This window comes from Podarcis raffonei, chromosome 8 (assembly GCF_027172205.1).
Source record: "Podarcis raffonei isolate rPodRaf1 chromosome 8, rPodRaf1.pri, whole genome shotgun sequence".
Classification (NCBI taxonomy): domain Eukaryota; kingdom Metazoa; phylum Chordata; class Lepidosauria; order Squamata; family Lacertidae; genus Podarcis; species Podarcis raffonei.
Window position 1 is genome coordinate 53,411,337 of NC_070609.1, and position 14,975 is coordinate 53,426,311.

The window sequence follows — 14,975 nt, forward strand, 5'->3', positions numbered from 1 at the left end:
CATAGAGTTGTCATTCCCACTGATAGCTCCACATTCTTGGCAATGCACGGCTCCATTTTAGGGCATGTACACATGAACAGCTTAAAACCCAGCGAGGTCATTTCCCTCTGCTGTGTTTCAATAATCACGCTTTACCTTGCTGTGCCCACCATTAACAGATCACTTGATTTGTTTCTCTGCTCATGCAACCTCCTGTACTCTTCTGTGCATGCTTCGTCATCTGTGCATGTGCAACAGATGTCTGGAATGTGCACATCTCAGCTTAGCCACAGCTTACATTTTCAAACTGGATGCAAGCCGTTTTGAGGGTAAACACATCAACAAGTGGTATTTCTCAAGAAACTACAAGTTATATATGCGTTGTGGCTAATGTCATGAGTACTTAGCTTCACATACCTCTGGTGGGAGCACACTGGGGCCAGAATAAATGGTAAATGTGCACACAGCTTTTGCCTTGAATGTGAATTGACCCTAAATCAGGAGGGCAAACCATTGGTCCTCCAGACGTTGTTAAACTGCAACTCCCATCAGTCCCAGCTGGCATGATCAATGGTCAGGAATGATGGGAGTTGAACAACCTCTGAAGAGGCACAGGTTAGCACACACACCAGCAACCTACCCTAAAATAAAATGACAAGAGTCCTGCTGTAAAGATAGTTCAGCAAACACACACCCTGTCCGTCTTACAACGCAATCGTGCACACTTACTCCAAAGCAAACTCCTGGATGTCAGCCTCATTGCACAACGCAAACCCCACTTTGTAATCTTCTACACGCTTGCCTGCGTGAACAGACTGACTATCCCTACGCTGGTGAAAGTTACCTGCCTTTCAAAGCTTGCAACAATTGGTTAACCCGTAAAAGAGATTATTATTTCTGTTCCTTGATCTCCTTTCGCTCTGCTGACTAACACAACTACTAGCTTTTTATGTGTTCATTTAAACTGATTTTTTAAAATAATAATAATAATAATCTGGCAAACTTTTGTTCACACCGAAAGCTGCTTTGTTAGATCCGAGAGGCCCTGCACCAACCTCATAACAGGCCTGACTTGTAGTTAGTTTTAATATCCCATAATTGTGCAGTTTTTGAAGTTAGCTGCCAAAGAAAGGAGGGTGGGGGGAAGGGACCCACAGCAAAAGGGGAGATGGGATGGCTGTGGTTTGATTGTACTAAGCTTCCTGAATTCTGAAGCTAGAAGGAGTCAAAAGTGACGGGGAAAGTGTGTTTTAATTTAATTTTAATTTTCCTAATGGGCAAAGGCAGCGCTGCTTTAATCCCCCACCTTTCATAAACCCATGCTTCTTTCAGGCTGAGGAAAAAATTGCTCCCTTCCCTCCTCAAACCGGCAGGTAAAACTGAAGTGACTCTAAGCCGCTTGACCTCTTGCAAAGCTGGCCAATTTTCAACACTTTGCTAAGGAAACGGAGCTGCTTTGCCACCTCGTTGGTTTTCATTTCTTCTCTGCCTCATGCAAAGATCCACGTGCAAAACTTTGTGGGTTTTTCCACTTACAATGAAACTTGGAAGGGGTGTTTTCTATATTTTTCTTCCCCTTCCATATTTTCTAGGAGGCTTTTTCTCTGAAAAAGGGTGGAGGGAAAGAAGTAGAAGAAATGACAGGAGAGTAACTTTTCCATGCTGCAATCCTAGGAATACCTACTCGGAAGTAAGCTGCATTGAATGCAGCTGAGACTTACTTCTGAGTAAATACGCATAGGGTTTTGCTGTGAGAGGGGTCCCACTTTTTTGCCTGTGTGTCCTGCTGCAACTTCCTTGGTAGAAATTTGATAAAAGACTTACAAGGCCGTGTGTACACCATATATTTAAAGCACATATACAGCACACACCCCTTCAAACATTCCTTAGAACTGTAGCTTACCCCTCACAAAGCCACAATGCCCATCACACTTAACAAACTAAGGAAGGGGTGTTAACTTTGGATAATGCAGCACAACAGCTCAATAGTTGCTATTTTGTTTTGTTTTTAAAGGGTATCTGTAACAAGTAATACCCTAGATTAGATTTGTTTCCCTAAACGCCTTTCGGCAAACTAGTGAAATTGATGCAATGGAAAGACACTCTTATGAATGAAAATTCGGTGAGGTTTTTCCATCCTAGCCAAATGTGTTCGGCAAATGGAACCTTCCCAACAAGTTCCAACCTTGCATTTTCTAACCGATCGCGCCAGACCTAAGGAGGACTAAAATTATTGCCTTAACATTGTTTCCTTTCCAAAGCGGGCAGCTGGAGAGCCTCTGTCTTTTTACTCAAACGTATACCCGACCGAGTTCAATGGGGCTAACTTCCAAGTAAGTGTGTACACCAGCGCAGCCTTGGCCTTAAGCTTTTTCTCAGTAGGGTTTTCCTCTATGTATTAACTTTCAAAAAACCACTTCTTGCCCAGGGATTGTAGGATGCACACTCACAAGTGACACGGAGAGAATCCCACATTTGGGTGGTTGTTGTTGCCCCTGTCTTCCATACATCACTTGTGTACGTTCCTCCACAGGGACTGCGATAGAAAAGCAGATCTGTGCCACTCATTTAAAGCATACCCAAAGCACATGGCTTTCCCTAAGGAATCCTGGGGACTGCAATTTCCCCCCTCACAGAGCTACGACTCCCGGCACCCTGCACAAACTACAGTTCCCGTGATTCTTTTTTGGAGGGGCAGTTGTGCTCTTTAAACACATGGTGAATATTGCTGGTATCACTTATTTGCAAAGCAGTACCATTTGTGCTTTTTAAAACCACCCTATCGTTTGCCATAAGAAGATTATTCTCTCCTCTAATCTTTTTTGTTTTGGTTTTAAATTCCTGCTTTTGTTTTTCTCTCCCCAACCCCCTACTCCCGCCGGTCCAGCCCCGCAGGAGCCTGCTACTTCATTTCCGGGGTTGGAGGTGGGTTAACCAAAAAGGTAATCAATAGCTACAACATCGGGTAATAAGGTCCTTGGGGCGTCATAGATTATTTTGCAGGCGGGTCGAGGTTGCTGCTGACTTCTCCCATCGCTTACCAAGCTCGCTCTAGAAGCCCAAAAATGTTCCCCTGCTCTGCATTGTACTAACCAGAGCAGCCCAGTGCCTTCCAGATGTTGAATTCCAGCTCCCATCAGCCCCAGCCAGCAATGACCAATGGCCAGAGGTTGCTGGGAGGTGTAGCTTGGCAAAATACTAGTAATAGTAATAGTAATAAAACTGAAAGCCACCTAGTTTGGGTAGCTTGAACCAGATTATTCCCCCTACCACCCCACTCCAGAAATAGACCAAAAGGGCACATGTCTACTCTGTAGTAAGCCCCATGGAGTTCACTGGAGCTTATGCCAAAATAACTGAATGTTGACGTGACTCCAGGCTTGCACTATACTTTTAAAGCACATTTGAAACATACTCGCTTTCTCAAACAATCCAGGACATTGTAGTTTACCCTTCACAGGGTCACAATTCCCAGCAGGGCTTGACAAACTACATTGCCCAGAATTCTTTGAGAGGGGAAAATGTGCTTTAAAGGTATATCGGTTTTGTTTGGCTGCAAGCACACCATATCTTTAAAGCACCTGCAACCACGCAAAGGGTTTGTGAAGAGTGCTGGGAATTGTAGCTCCGTGGCGATTAAACTATAGTTCCCAGGAACGTTTAGGGAGAGGGTTAACTTGAAATGCATGCTGGAGCCTGATAGAAAACCCACATTTTCCGTGAAAGAAGGCGGGGGGGGGGGGACGCAGGGAAGTCAGAAGAAAGGAAAACGAACAAAGCGGGCCTTCCTCTAAAGAAAAGAAAAAAGCCGAACTCCCGCGCGAACTTTCCCGGGAGTAAGTGGCCACTGCTTTCAGCGAAACTTACTTCCGAGTAAACACACACACGCTAGTTGGCTCCCGGCAGGGTAATGCGCACTACAGAAGTGGCTTTCTGCCTGCAGAGGGCGCTCGAGTTCCAGATTTCACTCGCGCTCCGAAGCCGAGACGGCGCGTTCCCGTCCCCCTCTCACTTTCTGATTTCTTTCCCCCCCTCTTTCTTTAATAAATAGAAACGGCCGGCTAATACATATAAAATAATCACGGGAGATAGCGATCCTGCTCCTTCCCTCCGCGCCCAATCCCTCCCGTGCGCTGCCAGCTCAGCCGGCAGTAGTTTTTCCGTCTTCTTAATCCACATCTCCTGAGAGAGAGAGAGAGAGAGAGAGAGAGAGAGAGAGAGAGAGAGAGACCCTCTCCTCTTTCCTCCTTTTACTCGGGCCTTTCCTCTCTCCGCCCACCTCCTTCCGACCTTGTGTCTCTTTAGCCGTGGAAAGAGGACAAGGAGAAATACGACGGGGCTGACTTTCACAACTTGCCTTGCCCCTGACTTGATCCAGACAACAGCTGTCTCAAATATACAGTGCGATCCTTACGCGAACGTGGAAGGAGAAGCTGCCGGGGGGGGTGTGGAAATCACACACACAAACCAGCCCCCGCAGCGCTTAGCAATTCAAACAGACGCGAGAACGCTTTGAACGACCCCCTGAAATCGCCCAGGATTTCCAGCCGCAAAGCGAAAGGACGATTCGATCTCCTAAGGAGGTTTTTTGCAACTTTGAAAAATATGGGCCCTTTAAACCAGCGGACTTGGCTTTCAACAAGAACCTCTTAACACACACACACAAAACAAAAACAGGGTAGTGCGAGGCGTTTTGATCAGATCTGCAGCGATGGCCCCACCAGTCATTCCTAATACATAAACACGCGGGTTCCCCCCCTCCAAAATCTATTTAAAAATTAATACAGCAAAGTAACCAGAAAGTCCCAAATACTATATATATTTCTGCCCCCGCTCTCTTTAATTCAAATGAATACGCACACACCTCTTTTTCCTGTACACAAACACACACTGTTGACATTTTTTTCTAGCTAGCTCACACAGCTGCATTTTGTACTCAGGACTGCTACTGATTTTCGTTCTCACACTTTTTATTTTGGATTTGGAAGCCTCTAAAGACGGCTACCCTTCTGGAAATCTAAGCACAATGGGGAATCTTCCAAAACTAGTTTAAAAGTTTCCCAAAGTGACAAAAGGAAATCATGATAAATAATAATAATAATAATAATAATAATAATAATAATAATAATAATAATTCACGTAGGTATCAGAAAATTGTAGTCAAAGTGGCAACAGTTTATTAGCCAAAAATATATACTTTCTTGTACAATTTGGTTCACACATATGTACATTTTTTTTTCCTTTTTACTATATATACAAAAAAGAAAATGAAGACGCCTATTTCGCACTGGACTTCCAAAAAACCTCACGAATTCAGCTAATCCAGATGATAGCACAGAAGCAGGGGTTTTTTTTTCTTGGTTTTTGTAATTTTTTTCATTTGATACATGGACATGCGTACAAGTTGTAACTATACAGAGAATTTTATTTTACAATCATTAGAACAATAATTATAAAAAAATTAACTATGATGATGACAACGCAGATAGAACCATAGCTGCATCAAGTTGGTTCTGAGGCCTGGAAGAAAAGGAACACAGAAGAAAAAAAGAAGATATATAGATATATATCTTGAATACTGATTTCTCTGATCATCTAATAGGCAGCCAGAACTGGAGACTGCAGCGGAGCTTATGCTTGCTTTAACGTGGAACAAAAAGTCTTTGAAAACATTCAAAAACCATGAGCAAAAACTACTCCAATTTTATGCGGAGTGGGGGGTGCCCTTTAAAGGCTAACAGATTGACTGCAACATAAGCTTTTGCGGAGTTCTGAAATGCACTAACCCGCCTGCTCCTTTGCCTTTAGTCCATAAAAACTGATGCCACAATCCATATGTTAGTCTTTAAGGTGTCGGGAGAATCTTTTCTTAGTTTTGCTGCAGCAGATTCACATGGCTAACCCTCTGCAGTTTTATAGCCACTCTAATATGTTAGAGACATAATCCTTTTACTTTTCTTTTTTTTATTTAGGCCAAAGCGCTGTGCATTTTTAAGCACTATCATGCAACCTTGCAGTGAACACTATTTCACTGCTAAATGCAAGTTATGAAATATATGTACATTTATGCACAAGCATATGTACTCTCTCACACGCAATCATGGCACATTCTTTCTAGTCAACGTGCAGACACAGTGCATGGTATTATAGCCAAAGAAATATATGTGTGTATGCATATGCACCAACCACACAATTAAATCTATTCATTTCATTAGGGTGCATCTGTGTGCGTTTGTGAATGCACACTTGTACATAGCTAGGATAGATTATACATATAGGTGTGCATGTGCAAATAAATATATGCAGATATATCACACACCTAAACTCCACAGGTATGCAAGAGAGCAGAGTTTACATTGGCCTGTCCACCTTATTTCATAGACTAAACCAATATTTCAATTTGGCCAGTTTTGAACTGGAGGATTAAAAAGGAGGTGATCAGACTGGGAATTTTCTGCTTCCCTATATTGATTTTTAACAAGACTCGAAAGAGTCTCACAAGCACTAGTTTACAAATTCTAGAAAACTGACTCTGCAATCTTTCCTTGGTGCTCTTATCTAACATCACAAAAGTGCACTAAAGCTGGCTTGGAAAATGAATCTCAGAGGGACTGGAACCAAACTGGCCATTTATAATTCTTCCCCAGTCCTAAATATACATGGTGGGACCCAAATCCCTCACATGTTTACTTGGAAGGAAGTCCAAGCCCTGGTTTCAGTGGCATTTACTCCCAAGTAAGTCTGCAAGAGATTGCATCTTGCAGGGCAGCAAGTCCCATTGATGTCAATGGGAATTGGTCTACAAGCAAATTCCTCTCCCTTTTTAATGTACCCTCTAGGACATAGATAATCTCTTACCGCCTCTGAACTGGTTGAAAAGCTGTCTTTATTAACTTTTTCTCTACTTCCAAGGCACTAGATCGATCTAAAACAAACAAAAGCAAACAAAGAAAAAAAAGGTTCCTTTTTTAAAAAAAAAAACACCTTGGATTTGCTTCTCTAAGGTTCCTGAATTCATGTCACTCTTAGCAACTTAGCTCAGTACATTCTTTTTAAAAATGAAAAAATGAAAACCTGTTAAAGAGAACCCAGGTCCTAACCACGTCCAGTATTAAAATAAAAATGCTTCATTTAGTGGGATTTGCTTGATCGCTTCAGAGTGTGTGCTTAAGGTCACAGAACACCTGGATTGCCAAACCCATTTTACATGGAAGTAAAAAAACAAACAAACCAAAGACCCACACCTTTGATTTCAGTTTGGGGAATTTCTTTCCTAGCAAATATAAGAGGTTTTTTTGGGGGGGTGTTAAATGTGCTTTTTAAAATAGGCAGATGATACCATCAATACAGAGAGCACCAATTCTGACCACAACAAGTAGGGTATCCCTAACTGGGAGAATGCAATTTTTTTTAAAAAAAGCTCCCCCAGTTTTGAAGGCAATATTGGTGGAAGTTGTTGTTTTAAAAAGAATGCGCCCCAGGTAAAGGCCTTCTGATTTATTTATTACCATGTGATTCTAAATGGGGAGCCTGGCACTGAAGTGGATAGAATAAATAGGAGACAGAAACTGATCCAGCATGATATTGCATGTTCGTGGGCTGTGGAGAGATCCAGCCAATGTTTCTGTCCGAAATATAAACTGAATCTTTAGGCCAACTAAGAAAGCCTGGACCTCTTTTGGGGAAAGAGATATAGAGTGTCCAGAAACGGGAGCAGTGAGGGTCTGACTGTCTTTCCCCGTCATAATGAATTGCTTCTTTGGGCTTCAAACCCTCAAGGAATACCTCCCGCTTTCGTCGTTTTTTATTCCACCTACTCTATTCTGGAGCTTCCTTCTAAGTCCCCCTCCCTTCTACCATTTGCGTTCTTATAAGTTGTTTTAGTGGTAGCCAGCTTAGTTTTAATCAGAGTAGACCCACTGAAATGAATGGACTCAAATTTCTTCAGGTTCATTTCAGTGTTGTCTAAGGAAACTTAACTGAATGCCACATAAGTCTCAGGGAATAAACGCGCAGCCTCGCATACAAACCCACCCTAGTTCAAACTTCTCTCCCCCACGTAAGTAAGTCCCATGGATCTTAGGGTTGCAGCCAAGTTGTTTTCCCCTTCCTCCCCCCACCTTGCCTTTTCCCCCTCTCAGGTATACGCCTCCCTCCCATCGAATGGGTTACCTGTTCCGGAGGACTCCGCGCTCTGCGCTTGGTCCGCGGGTCTGGAGAAAGCCGCGATAGCCGCCGCGCTGGGGGCCGCGCTGGGGTTCGCCCCCCCGAGTCCCAGCAGGTGGGGAGTGTTCAGTAAAGTGAGCGGGTGGGGATGGTGGTGGTGGTGGTGATGGGGGTGGGCCGAGAAGGCCCGGCTGGACCAGTTAGCGAATTTGCCCAGAGGGCAAGAGGCGACCAGTCTGTGCGCGGGGCCCGGGGCCGTCGGAGGAGGCTGCGGCGGTGCGGGGGCTCCCACCAGCTGGAGGCTCTGGGGGGTGGCCGCTGCCGCAGGGGGGGAACCTCCGCTGGGGGGAGATTTCCGCGACGGGTTATCCGGGCTGGTAGCCGTCTCTGCTAAGGACCAGATCTTGGGCTTGGGAGGCTGCGCTTGCGGTGCCAAAGCGGGGCTGGGAGCCGTTGGGGGGGACGCTGGGGAGGAAGGATGGCGCTGTTGCTGTAGCTGCTGCTGCTGCTGCTGCTGGAGAGCCGCTGGCGAAGGCAGCTCGCCCGACGAGGCGCGCTGACGGGCCTCCATAGCCTTCAAGAAGCGCTCCTGAGCTCCCGGCAGGTCCTCGAAGCCGTCGGAGCCCTCCGAGTCGGTGGTTTTGGCGTCGGAATGGAGGAGCACCGAATCATCCGGCGGTTCCTCGTCCTCTTCCTCCTCCTCGTCGTCGTCCTCCTCCTCGTCGTCCTCCCCTTGCAGGAGAAGCTGCCCCGCTTTGGCCCCTGGCGCCCCGCTCTCCATATTCTCGGTGTCGATGTTCTCCAGGTCGATCTCCTCGTCGTCGGGGTCCCGCTTGTCGCCTTCGCCGTCCTCTTCGTCGTGCTCGCTGCCGTAAGAGTTGCCCTCCTCGTCGGTGCGGCTCCGCGGAGCCCAGGTCATTTTATTCTCCTTTTTGAGGCGCCGCCGGGCGTTGGCGAACCAGGTGGAGACCTGCGTGAGGGTCATCTTGGTGATGATGGCCAGCATGATCTTCTCGCCTTTGGTGGGGTAAGGGTTTTTCCGGTGCTCGTTCAGCCAGGCCTTGAGGGTGCTGGTGCTCTCGCGGGTGGCGTTCTTGGGCCTCGACGGGTCGCCAAACTGGTACTGCCCATAGGGGTAGAAAGCCGGGTGGTGGTGAGGAAAAGCCGGGTGCTGGACGCCGGGGCCCTCCTTCAGCTCATACTGGGCTCCCTGGAGAAGGACAGAAAAAATGGGGAGGGGGCGTTACGCAGAGCAACTAACGGTTAGCCATGGAAATGGGCTCTTTCAAGGAGGAGAGAGCCCCCACACCGGTTCAGTAGCCCTCTTGACTCCCAAAAGGGTGGAAGATAAGCCGAGCAATATATTCGACGGGATCAAATGAATCAAGGGCTGCGCGGCTGTCATTCTGCCGGGTGACGAAGAACGCTATGAGACTCGGAAGCTTGCCCTTTTAAGTTCGATATATATGGAGAAGTGCGATTCCGCCTGCAGTTTCATAATAATTTTTCATTTCAAAAGTTATAAAGGGGATTGATGTGTATGCGGGGGGCGGTTGGGAGGGTGTCTGCTATTTCCTAAATCCACAGAGTTCTAGAGGTGTCCCAGCCAGTCCTTTTTGAAAAGTATTTTCAATAGCGAGTTGAACGCGCACACGCGCGCGCACCTCGCTCACGTTTTTTAAACTTCTTGGGCCATTCGCATGCAGCCCTGGCCTCCAGAACTCGGGAAACGCAATCTCGAAAAGTAGCTGGACGTTATCACATATATGACAGAAGTAAAATAGGTTTACGTATATAGTCACACACACACAACCCCCAAATGAGACGTGGTGTGGGGAGACGAGAGGGATGCACAGCATATGCCGTGCATTTAATGGGAGATCCTATTAAATCTCCCATTGTTTCCTTGAGAGAAAACACAACAGATCAGGGTATTATTAGACAGGGGCTGCTCTTGTTTTTAATTCACCGCTTGCAACTTTGCAGAAGTTGGATTTTGTTTTTGCTTTAAAGAAACGCTCAGGCTTAACTTGACAAAATCTCTGCTCGAAGTTTCTACGTGTCTCTCCTCTTCCCCGCCCCGCAACTTGCACAACGGAGGTATTGCTGCTAAACCCCCTTTAAATAAAAAAACAAAACACCCTTTTGCCTGACGATTCCTCCGCGCGCTAGATGGAACTGTCAATCAACCCCTCACGGAAAGGAGGAGAGAGAGAGAGAGAGAGAGAGAGAGAGAGAGAGAATACCAGCGCCCATTTGTTTTGATGGGTGTCCGTATTGGGGGAATTGTTAGATTTCCCTTTTTCAACTTTCATTGGGGAAACACGGGCCTAGGAATGGCGCTATTCAAACTCTCGAAGATATATGGACAACAAAAGGACTCAGTAACTCCTTCCTACAACTCTCTGTTGAAATCAGGCTCCCTTATATTATGAAAAACCCGAACACTTTATTTTCTGCTAGGTTTGGATCCCCACAGCAGATCTTTTTGCTTCCAAGGCTTATTAATAGTAACATGATTACTGATTTTCAAAGCGGGATTCCGACTCTTCCCCCCCCCCCATCCAGTGCGTGTTATTCACAAGGAAAAGGCACAATATGGGATTGTTCTTACGTTGAGAAAAGACGATCAAAGGCACTCACGGAGGTGATTCTCTCTCCCCCCCCCTCCCACCCGCTGCCCTTGGTTCAGTTCAGTTCTCCACACACCCGGAATTATTTGAAAGCTGCATTGAAATTAATACGGCCCATTACTTCCGACTAAGCAGTGGTTTAAGGATCCGGGTGCCTCTTTATAAATAAATAAATAAATAAATAAATAAATAAATAAATAAATAAATAAATAAATAAATAAATAATTTAAAAAGTCACTGGAGGGGGCGCGAACTGTCTCCCAAACTCTGCGAGTTTTTGTTTTTTTTTAAAAAAAATAAAGCCGAGACAGGACTTTTTTTGCATGCTCTTCTCAATCTGCCGAAGAGAGATTTTTAACCCCTCGCCTGCTCGGCCCCCCTAGCGCACCCCCGGGCCCAGATCGAGAGGGGGGGGACCAGGAGACCGAGCTGGTCACTTGCAAAGCACCGCCAGCCAATTGCACCTTTTCCTGCGTCTTCGCTTTACGCCCGCAGCTGTGCAAAGTCACGTCGCAGGCGGAGTTGGAAGAGAAAGAAAAGCTGAAGATTCCAAAAGAGAAAGGGGGAGAAAGGAGGACTGCGGGTTTTTAAAGGGGGAAATCTGGAGTTGGGGTGTGTGTGTGGCAGAGAGCGAGAAAGAGAAAGACAGAGAGAAAGAAGAATCTGTGGACTCGTCTCCTTACCAGCTGCGGGAAGATGGGTAGCTCGGCGGTGTAGGGGAGGAAGGCTCCGTATCCCTGAGCAGCCGCGGCTGCCGCGTACGGCGCTCCGTACATGGAGGAGAGCACGTTGGAGAGCGTCCCCGTCGGGCTGAGGTCTGCCCCGCTTCGGGAGCTGCTGTTCCCTTGGCGATCCGACGGGTAGAGCGGCCGGATATACTGGTATCCCAACTGGGAAAATGCCATGGCGGGGTGGTGTGTGGTTGGGGGGGGAGTGGAGAGGCGAGGAGGGGGGGAGAGGGGAAGGAAGGGGGGAAGGAAAGAGGGGAGGGGAAAGAGGGAGGGGGAGGAAAGGAAAGAGAAGCGAAAGGAGAGAGCGCGAGGAAGGAAGGAAAGAGAGAGAGAGAGAGGAGCAAGAAGCGAAGAAAAGGAGCCCGGTCGTTCGCCCTTTGCTCGCCTCGCCTGCACTTTTTAGTGCGTCTCAGAAACTCTGCCAGGCATTGGCGATGCCGGGTGGGTTAGCGGGGTGGGGAGACCAGGCGAGGCCGGGGGGGGGGGCTGCCGCTGTTGCTGCCGCCGCCGCCTCCTCCTCCTCTTCGTCTTCTTCTTCCTCCTCCTCCAGCCGCTGCTGCGTAACGATCCTCCGTCTCTTTCTCCCTTCACTTTTCCTATTGATCTGAGTGGACTCCAGGTCAGGTCCTAACAGATTGCTGGAGATTATTGGAACTCCCGCCTTTGATTGACAGCCGGAGTCTCTCTCTCGAAGCTCCTCCTCTTTCTTTTAAGTCAGTCTCTCTCTCTCTCGCTCTCGGTTTCTCACTCCGGCTCTTTTCTCACTCCCTCCCCCCGCCACTCACGCCTTCCATTTACTGACGTCGCCGTCTTTTATTTGAGTGCTTTTCAAATCTGGTGGAAGCCATCGCCAATCAGTCCGGGGTTTGTACAAAGATTTAACTCACTCTAGGAGAGTTGTTGCTTAAAACATAATAATAATAATAAATATTATTGCTATTATTATTATTATTGTTACCATTATTAAAATAATCTCCCTTCAGAACAAAATGTATCAACTAGAGTTAAGACAGGGATCCGTGCAGAATTGTGGCACACGCAGGCTCCCTTCATTATTATTGTTGTTTTTATTATTTTGTTGATTATCTGCACAAAATTAATCTCCCAAACTCCCTCGACTCCCCCCTCCCTCGCGCAAATTAACCCATTCATTCCTGGAGCTGTTGGACTGAACACTAATATAGATTTAAAAGTCTGCTTTCACTCTCTTTCTTTCGCGAACCGCCCCCTACCCACCCTGAATTTCTCTTTTCGCACCGAATTTTGAAGTAGTTTCTTTAACACAGTAGGTCAAAATACAGTAAAGGTGGAGAGAGAAAAAGGAGGGGGGGAATAAAGTGAGACGGGGGAGTTAGCGAAGTTAATTTCCCTCCTAATAAGAAACTTCAAAGGCTTGTAGGTCAGAATTTTGACATCAAAGGCGAGAAAAGAAGGCAAATTAAAATTTTAACAAAGGAGACGTAGGGGCAGCCCCGTGGGCCGTTGGTAAATAAGCGGTGTGAAAAATGGGGTGGGGGCCGGTGGTTGGGAGACACCACACATGCAGACAAGGAGACAATGACAGGCATCTGAATGGAACTCATTAAGAGCTTTTTGTCTTGGTGCTAAAACTCTAATTAGGAAATTTATGATCGTTTTGCTCGGTCCCTGGGTTCTTTAGCGGTGCGCGCAAAGGAAGGACGAGGTACCACTTCCCTGAGTACCTGAACCAGACAAAACTGTAAGAAAATCGCAGGAGGGAAAGAGGGTTTGTGGGCATGAGAGAGGGGGGAACTTTTAGGGAGAAAGACCCCGTTTTGGTTCAATTATTGCTGGGTGTTATAATCGGACGTTGTTCCGAAAATCGCCACCACCACGTCACCATTTTTCTTTCGCAAATGCACGGACATTTAATTGACTTGTGCAGGGCGAACTTGCACGTATTTACTCAGAAGTAAGCTCAGTGGGGCTTAGTCACACATGTAAATATTGCAACCGCACTGACTTAATTTACCGTCACCCCCCAGCAATGGCAAAATTGCTTCTTCTCTTGAGAGACTTATTCTGCTGTTCATGAGACTCTGCTAACCTTTTCATATTCTCTCACTCACTCACTCCCACACACATTTTACCGTAGTGTAGATTTCTTATATGTTATTAGGCGTATGTCGTTTGACAGCCTTTTCCAGCCTTCGGTTTACGGTCATGCCCTAATTTACGCATAGTTTGGTATACACGCACGTCTGCATGGACATGGTCGCCTCGGTGCACGCGCGTACACATCAGCAAAGCGTCTTGCGACACTTTCAGGGCTAGCAACATTGGCGTCAGCCTTTAGTGGGCTACAGTCCATCAAATGCATCACAGGACCTATTTATAGATTTGGCCATCTGCTTAGGAGCCCCTACGCACCTTTACAGGGAAGTAAGTCCAGCAGATAAAGTTCTGCTCAGAACTCACATGGGGACATGAGTTTTCACTTTGTGGAATATCCCCTCCACACACACACACACAAAAGAAAAAGTTTCTAAGCGTTTCAAAGTTACAGTTAACGTGGCATCGCAATTTCTCCTCCGTTTCCCGGATCCCGCCGGATATATATATCTTCCACAATATATCTTGAGTGCTCTCAGATAATCGCCTATTGTCCCCTTCCTCCCCCCAGCTTCCAGTCCCGTCTGGGTTTAATTTTATAACTCTATTCCTCTTCTTTATTATTATTTTTTATTTTTATTATTATTTAAAATGAAGTGCATGTCGGATTAAACAGTTCGAGAAATCGACCTTGATAGCTTCCTCTCGTAAACCTCTCCCGTCTTGTAATAAACGCGGATTATATCCAATAGCAAGAGTCAGAATTAAAATTCTCGGAATCAATAGCGAGCAATCTCGAAGAAACATCTCTAATCGTATTACGCTCCTCTTGATAGCTTTCCCTATCTGCTAATCTAATGCAGTCTTCTCTGTATCCCATCTCCAATATTTTTAAAACTTTTCTTCTTGGAGTTTTAGAAGTGCCGTGTGATGGGTGGATATCCCAATATTCAACTGAGTTTCGATATTATTATCATTATTATTATTAAATATGGGAGGGAGGGAGCGGGGGAGAAAAGAGAGAAAGAGACAGAGAAGCACCCTCACGAGAAAACGCCAGCTCCCCGTTTTACTTGCTATTTTGTTCTATATTATTTTCAATAACTTAGTATCTTCCATAGGGTTAGGATGGTGGTGATTTGGCAGAGCTAGGACGGGAAAAGTCGGTTAGAGACCAAGGGGCACCGGAAGGGAGAAACGGTCGAAAACCTCACTCGTCGGTGAAATTTACTCGCGAGTAATCTTTGCCTCCTCTTCCAATATCGAGAAGGAAGTCTCCCCAAGGAAGAAAAAGCAAAAGGTTTTGCCGATTCTGTTTCTTGGCATCAGACTGGGATTGGGACCTCAGCTCGTTCAAGTTGGAGTTCCCTAAAGAAATCTTAGAGGGTTAAAC

At 46.2% G+C, this 14,975-nt stretch overlaps 1 protein-coding gene across 2 annotated transcripts; it reads right to left on the minus strand.

Annotated features, from left to right (window-relative positions):
- Nucleotides 1–5,133: 5,133 nt before the first annotated feature.
- IRX3 (iroquois homeobox 3) lies at nucleotides 5,134–11,760 on the minus strand. Of its 2 annotated transcripts, XM_053400110.1 has the most exons (4): nucleotides 11,462–11,760; nucleotides 8,152–9,355; nucleotides 6,838–6,904; nucleotides 5,134–5,499 (listed from the first exon to the last, which is right to left on the minus strand). In XM_053400110.1, the coding sequence occupies exons 1-4, from the start codon at nucleotides 11,681–11,683 to the stop codon at nucleotides 5,445–5,447; spliced, it is 1,548 nt and encodes a 515-aa protein (XP_053256085.1). In that variant the 5' UTR covers nucleotides 11,684–11,760; the 3' UTR covers nucleotides 5,134–5,444. The 2 variants fall into 2 exon arrangements, with proteins under 2 accessions (XP_053256085.1, XP_053256086.1); XM_053400111.1 differs by lacking the exon at nucleotides 6,838–6,904.
- Nucleotides 11,761–14,975: the final 3,215 nt, after the last annotated feature.

What these genes read in the sequence shown, in the direction of transcription:
- IRX3 (XM_053400110.1), bottom strand. Translation starts at nt 11,683, where the DNA reads ATGGCATTTTCCCAGTTGGGATACCAGTATATCCGGCCGCTCTACCCG. An exon ending in TACCCATCTTCCCGCAGCTG is followed by an intron (nt 9,356 to 11,461) that starts GTAAGGAGACGA and finishes GTCCTTCTCCAG; the next exon opens with GGAGCCCAGTATGAGCTGAA. An exon ending in CGCGGAGTCCTCCGGAACAG is followed by an intron (nt 6,905 to 8,151) that starts GTAACCCATTCG and finishes TGTTTGTTTTAG; the next exon opens with ATCGATCTAGTGCCTTGGAA.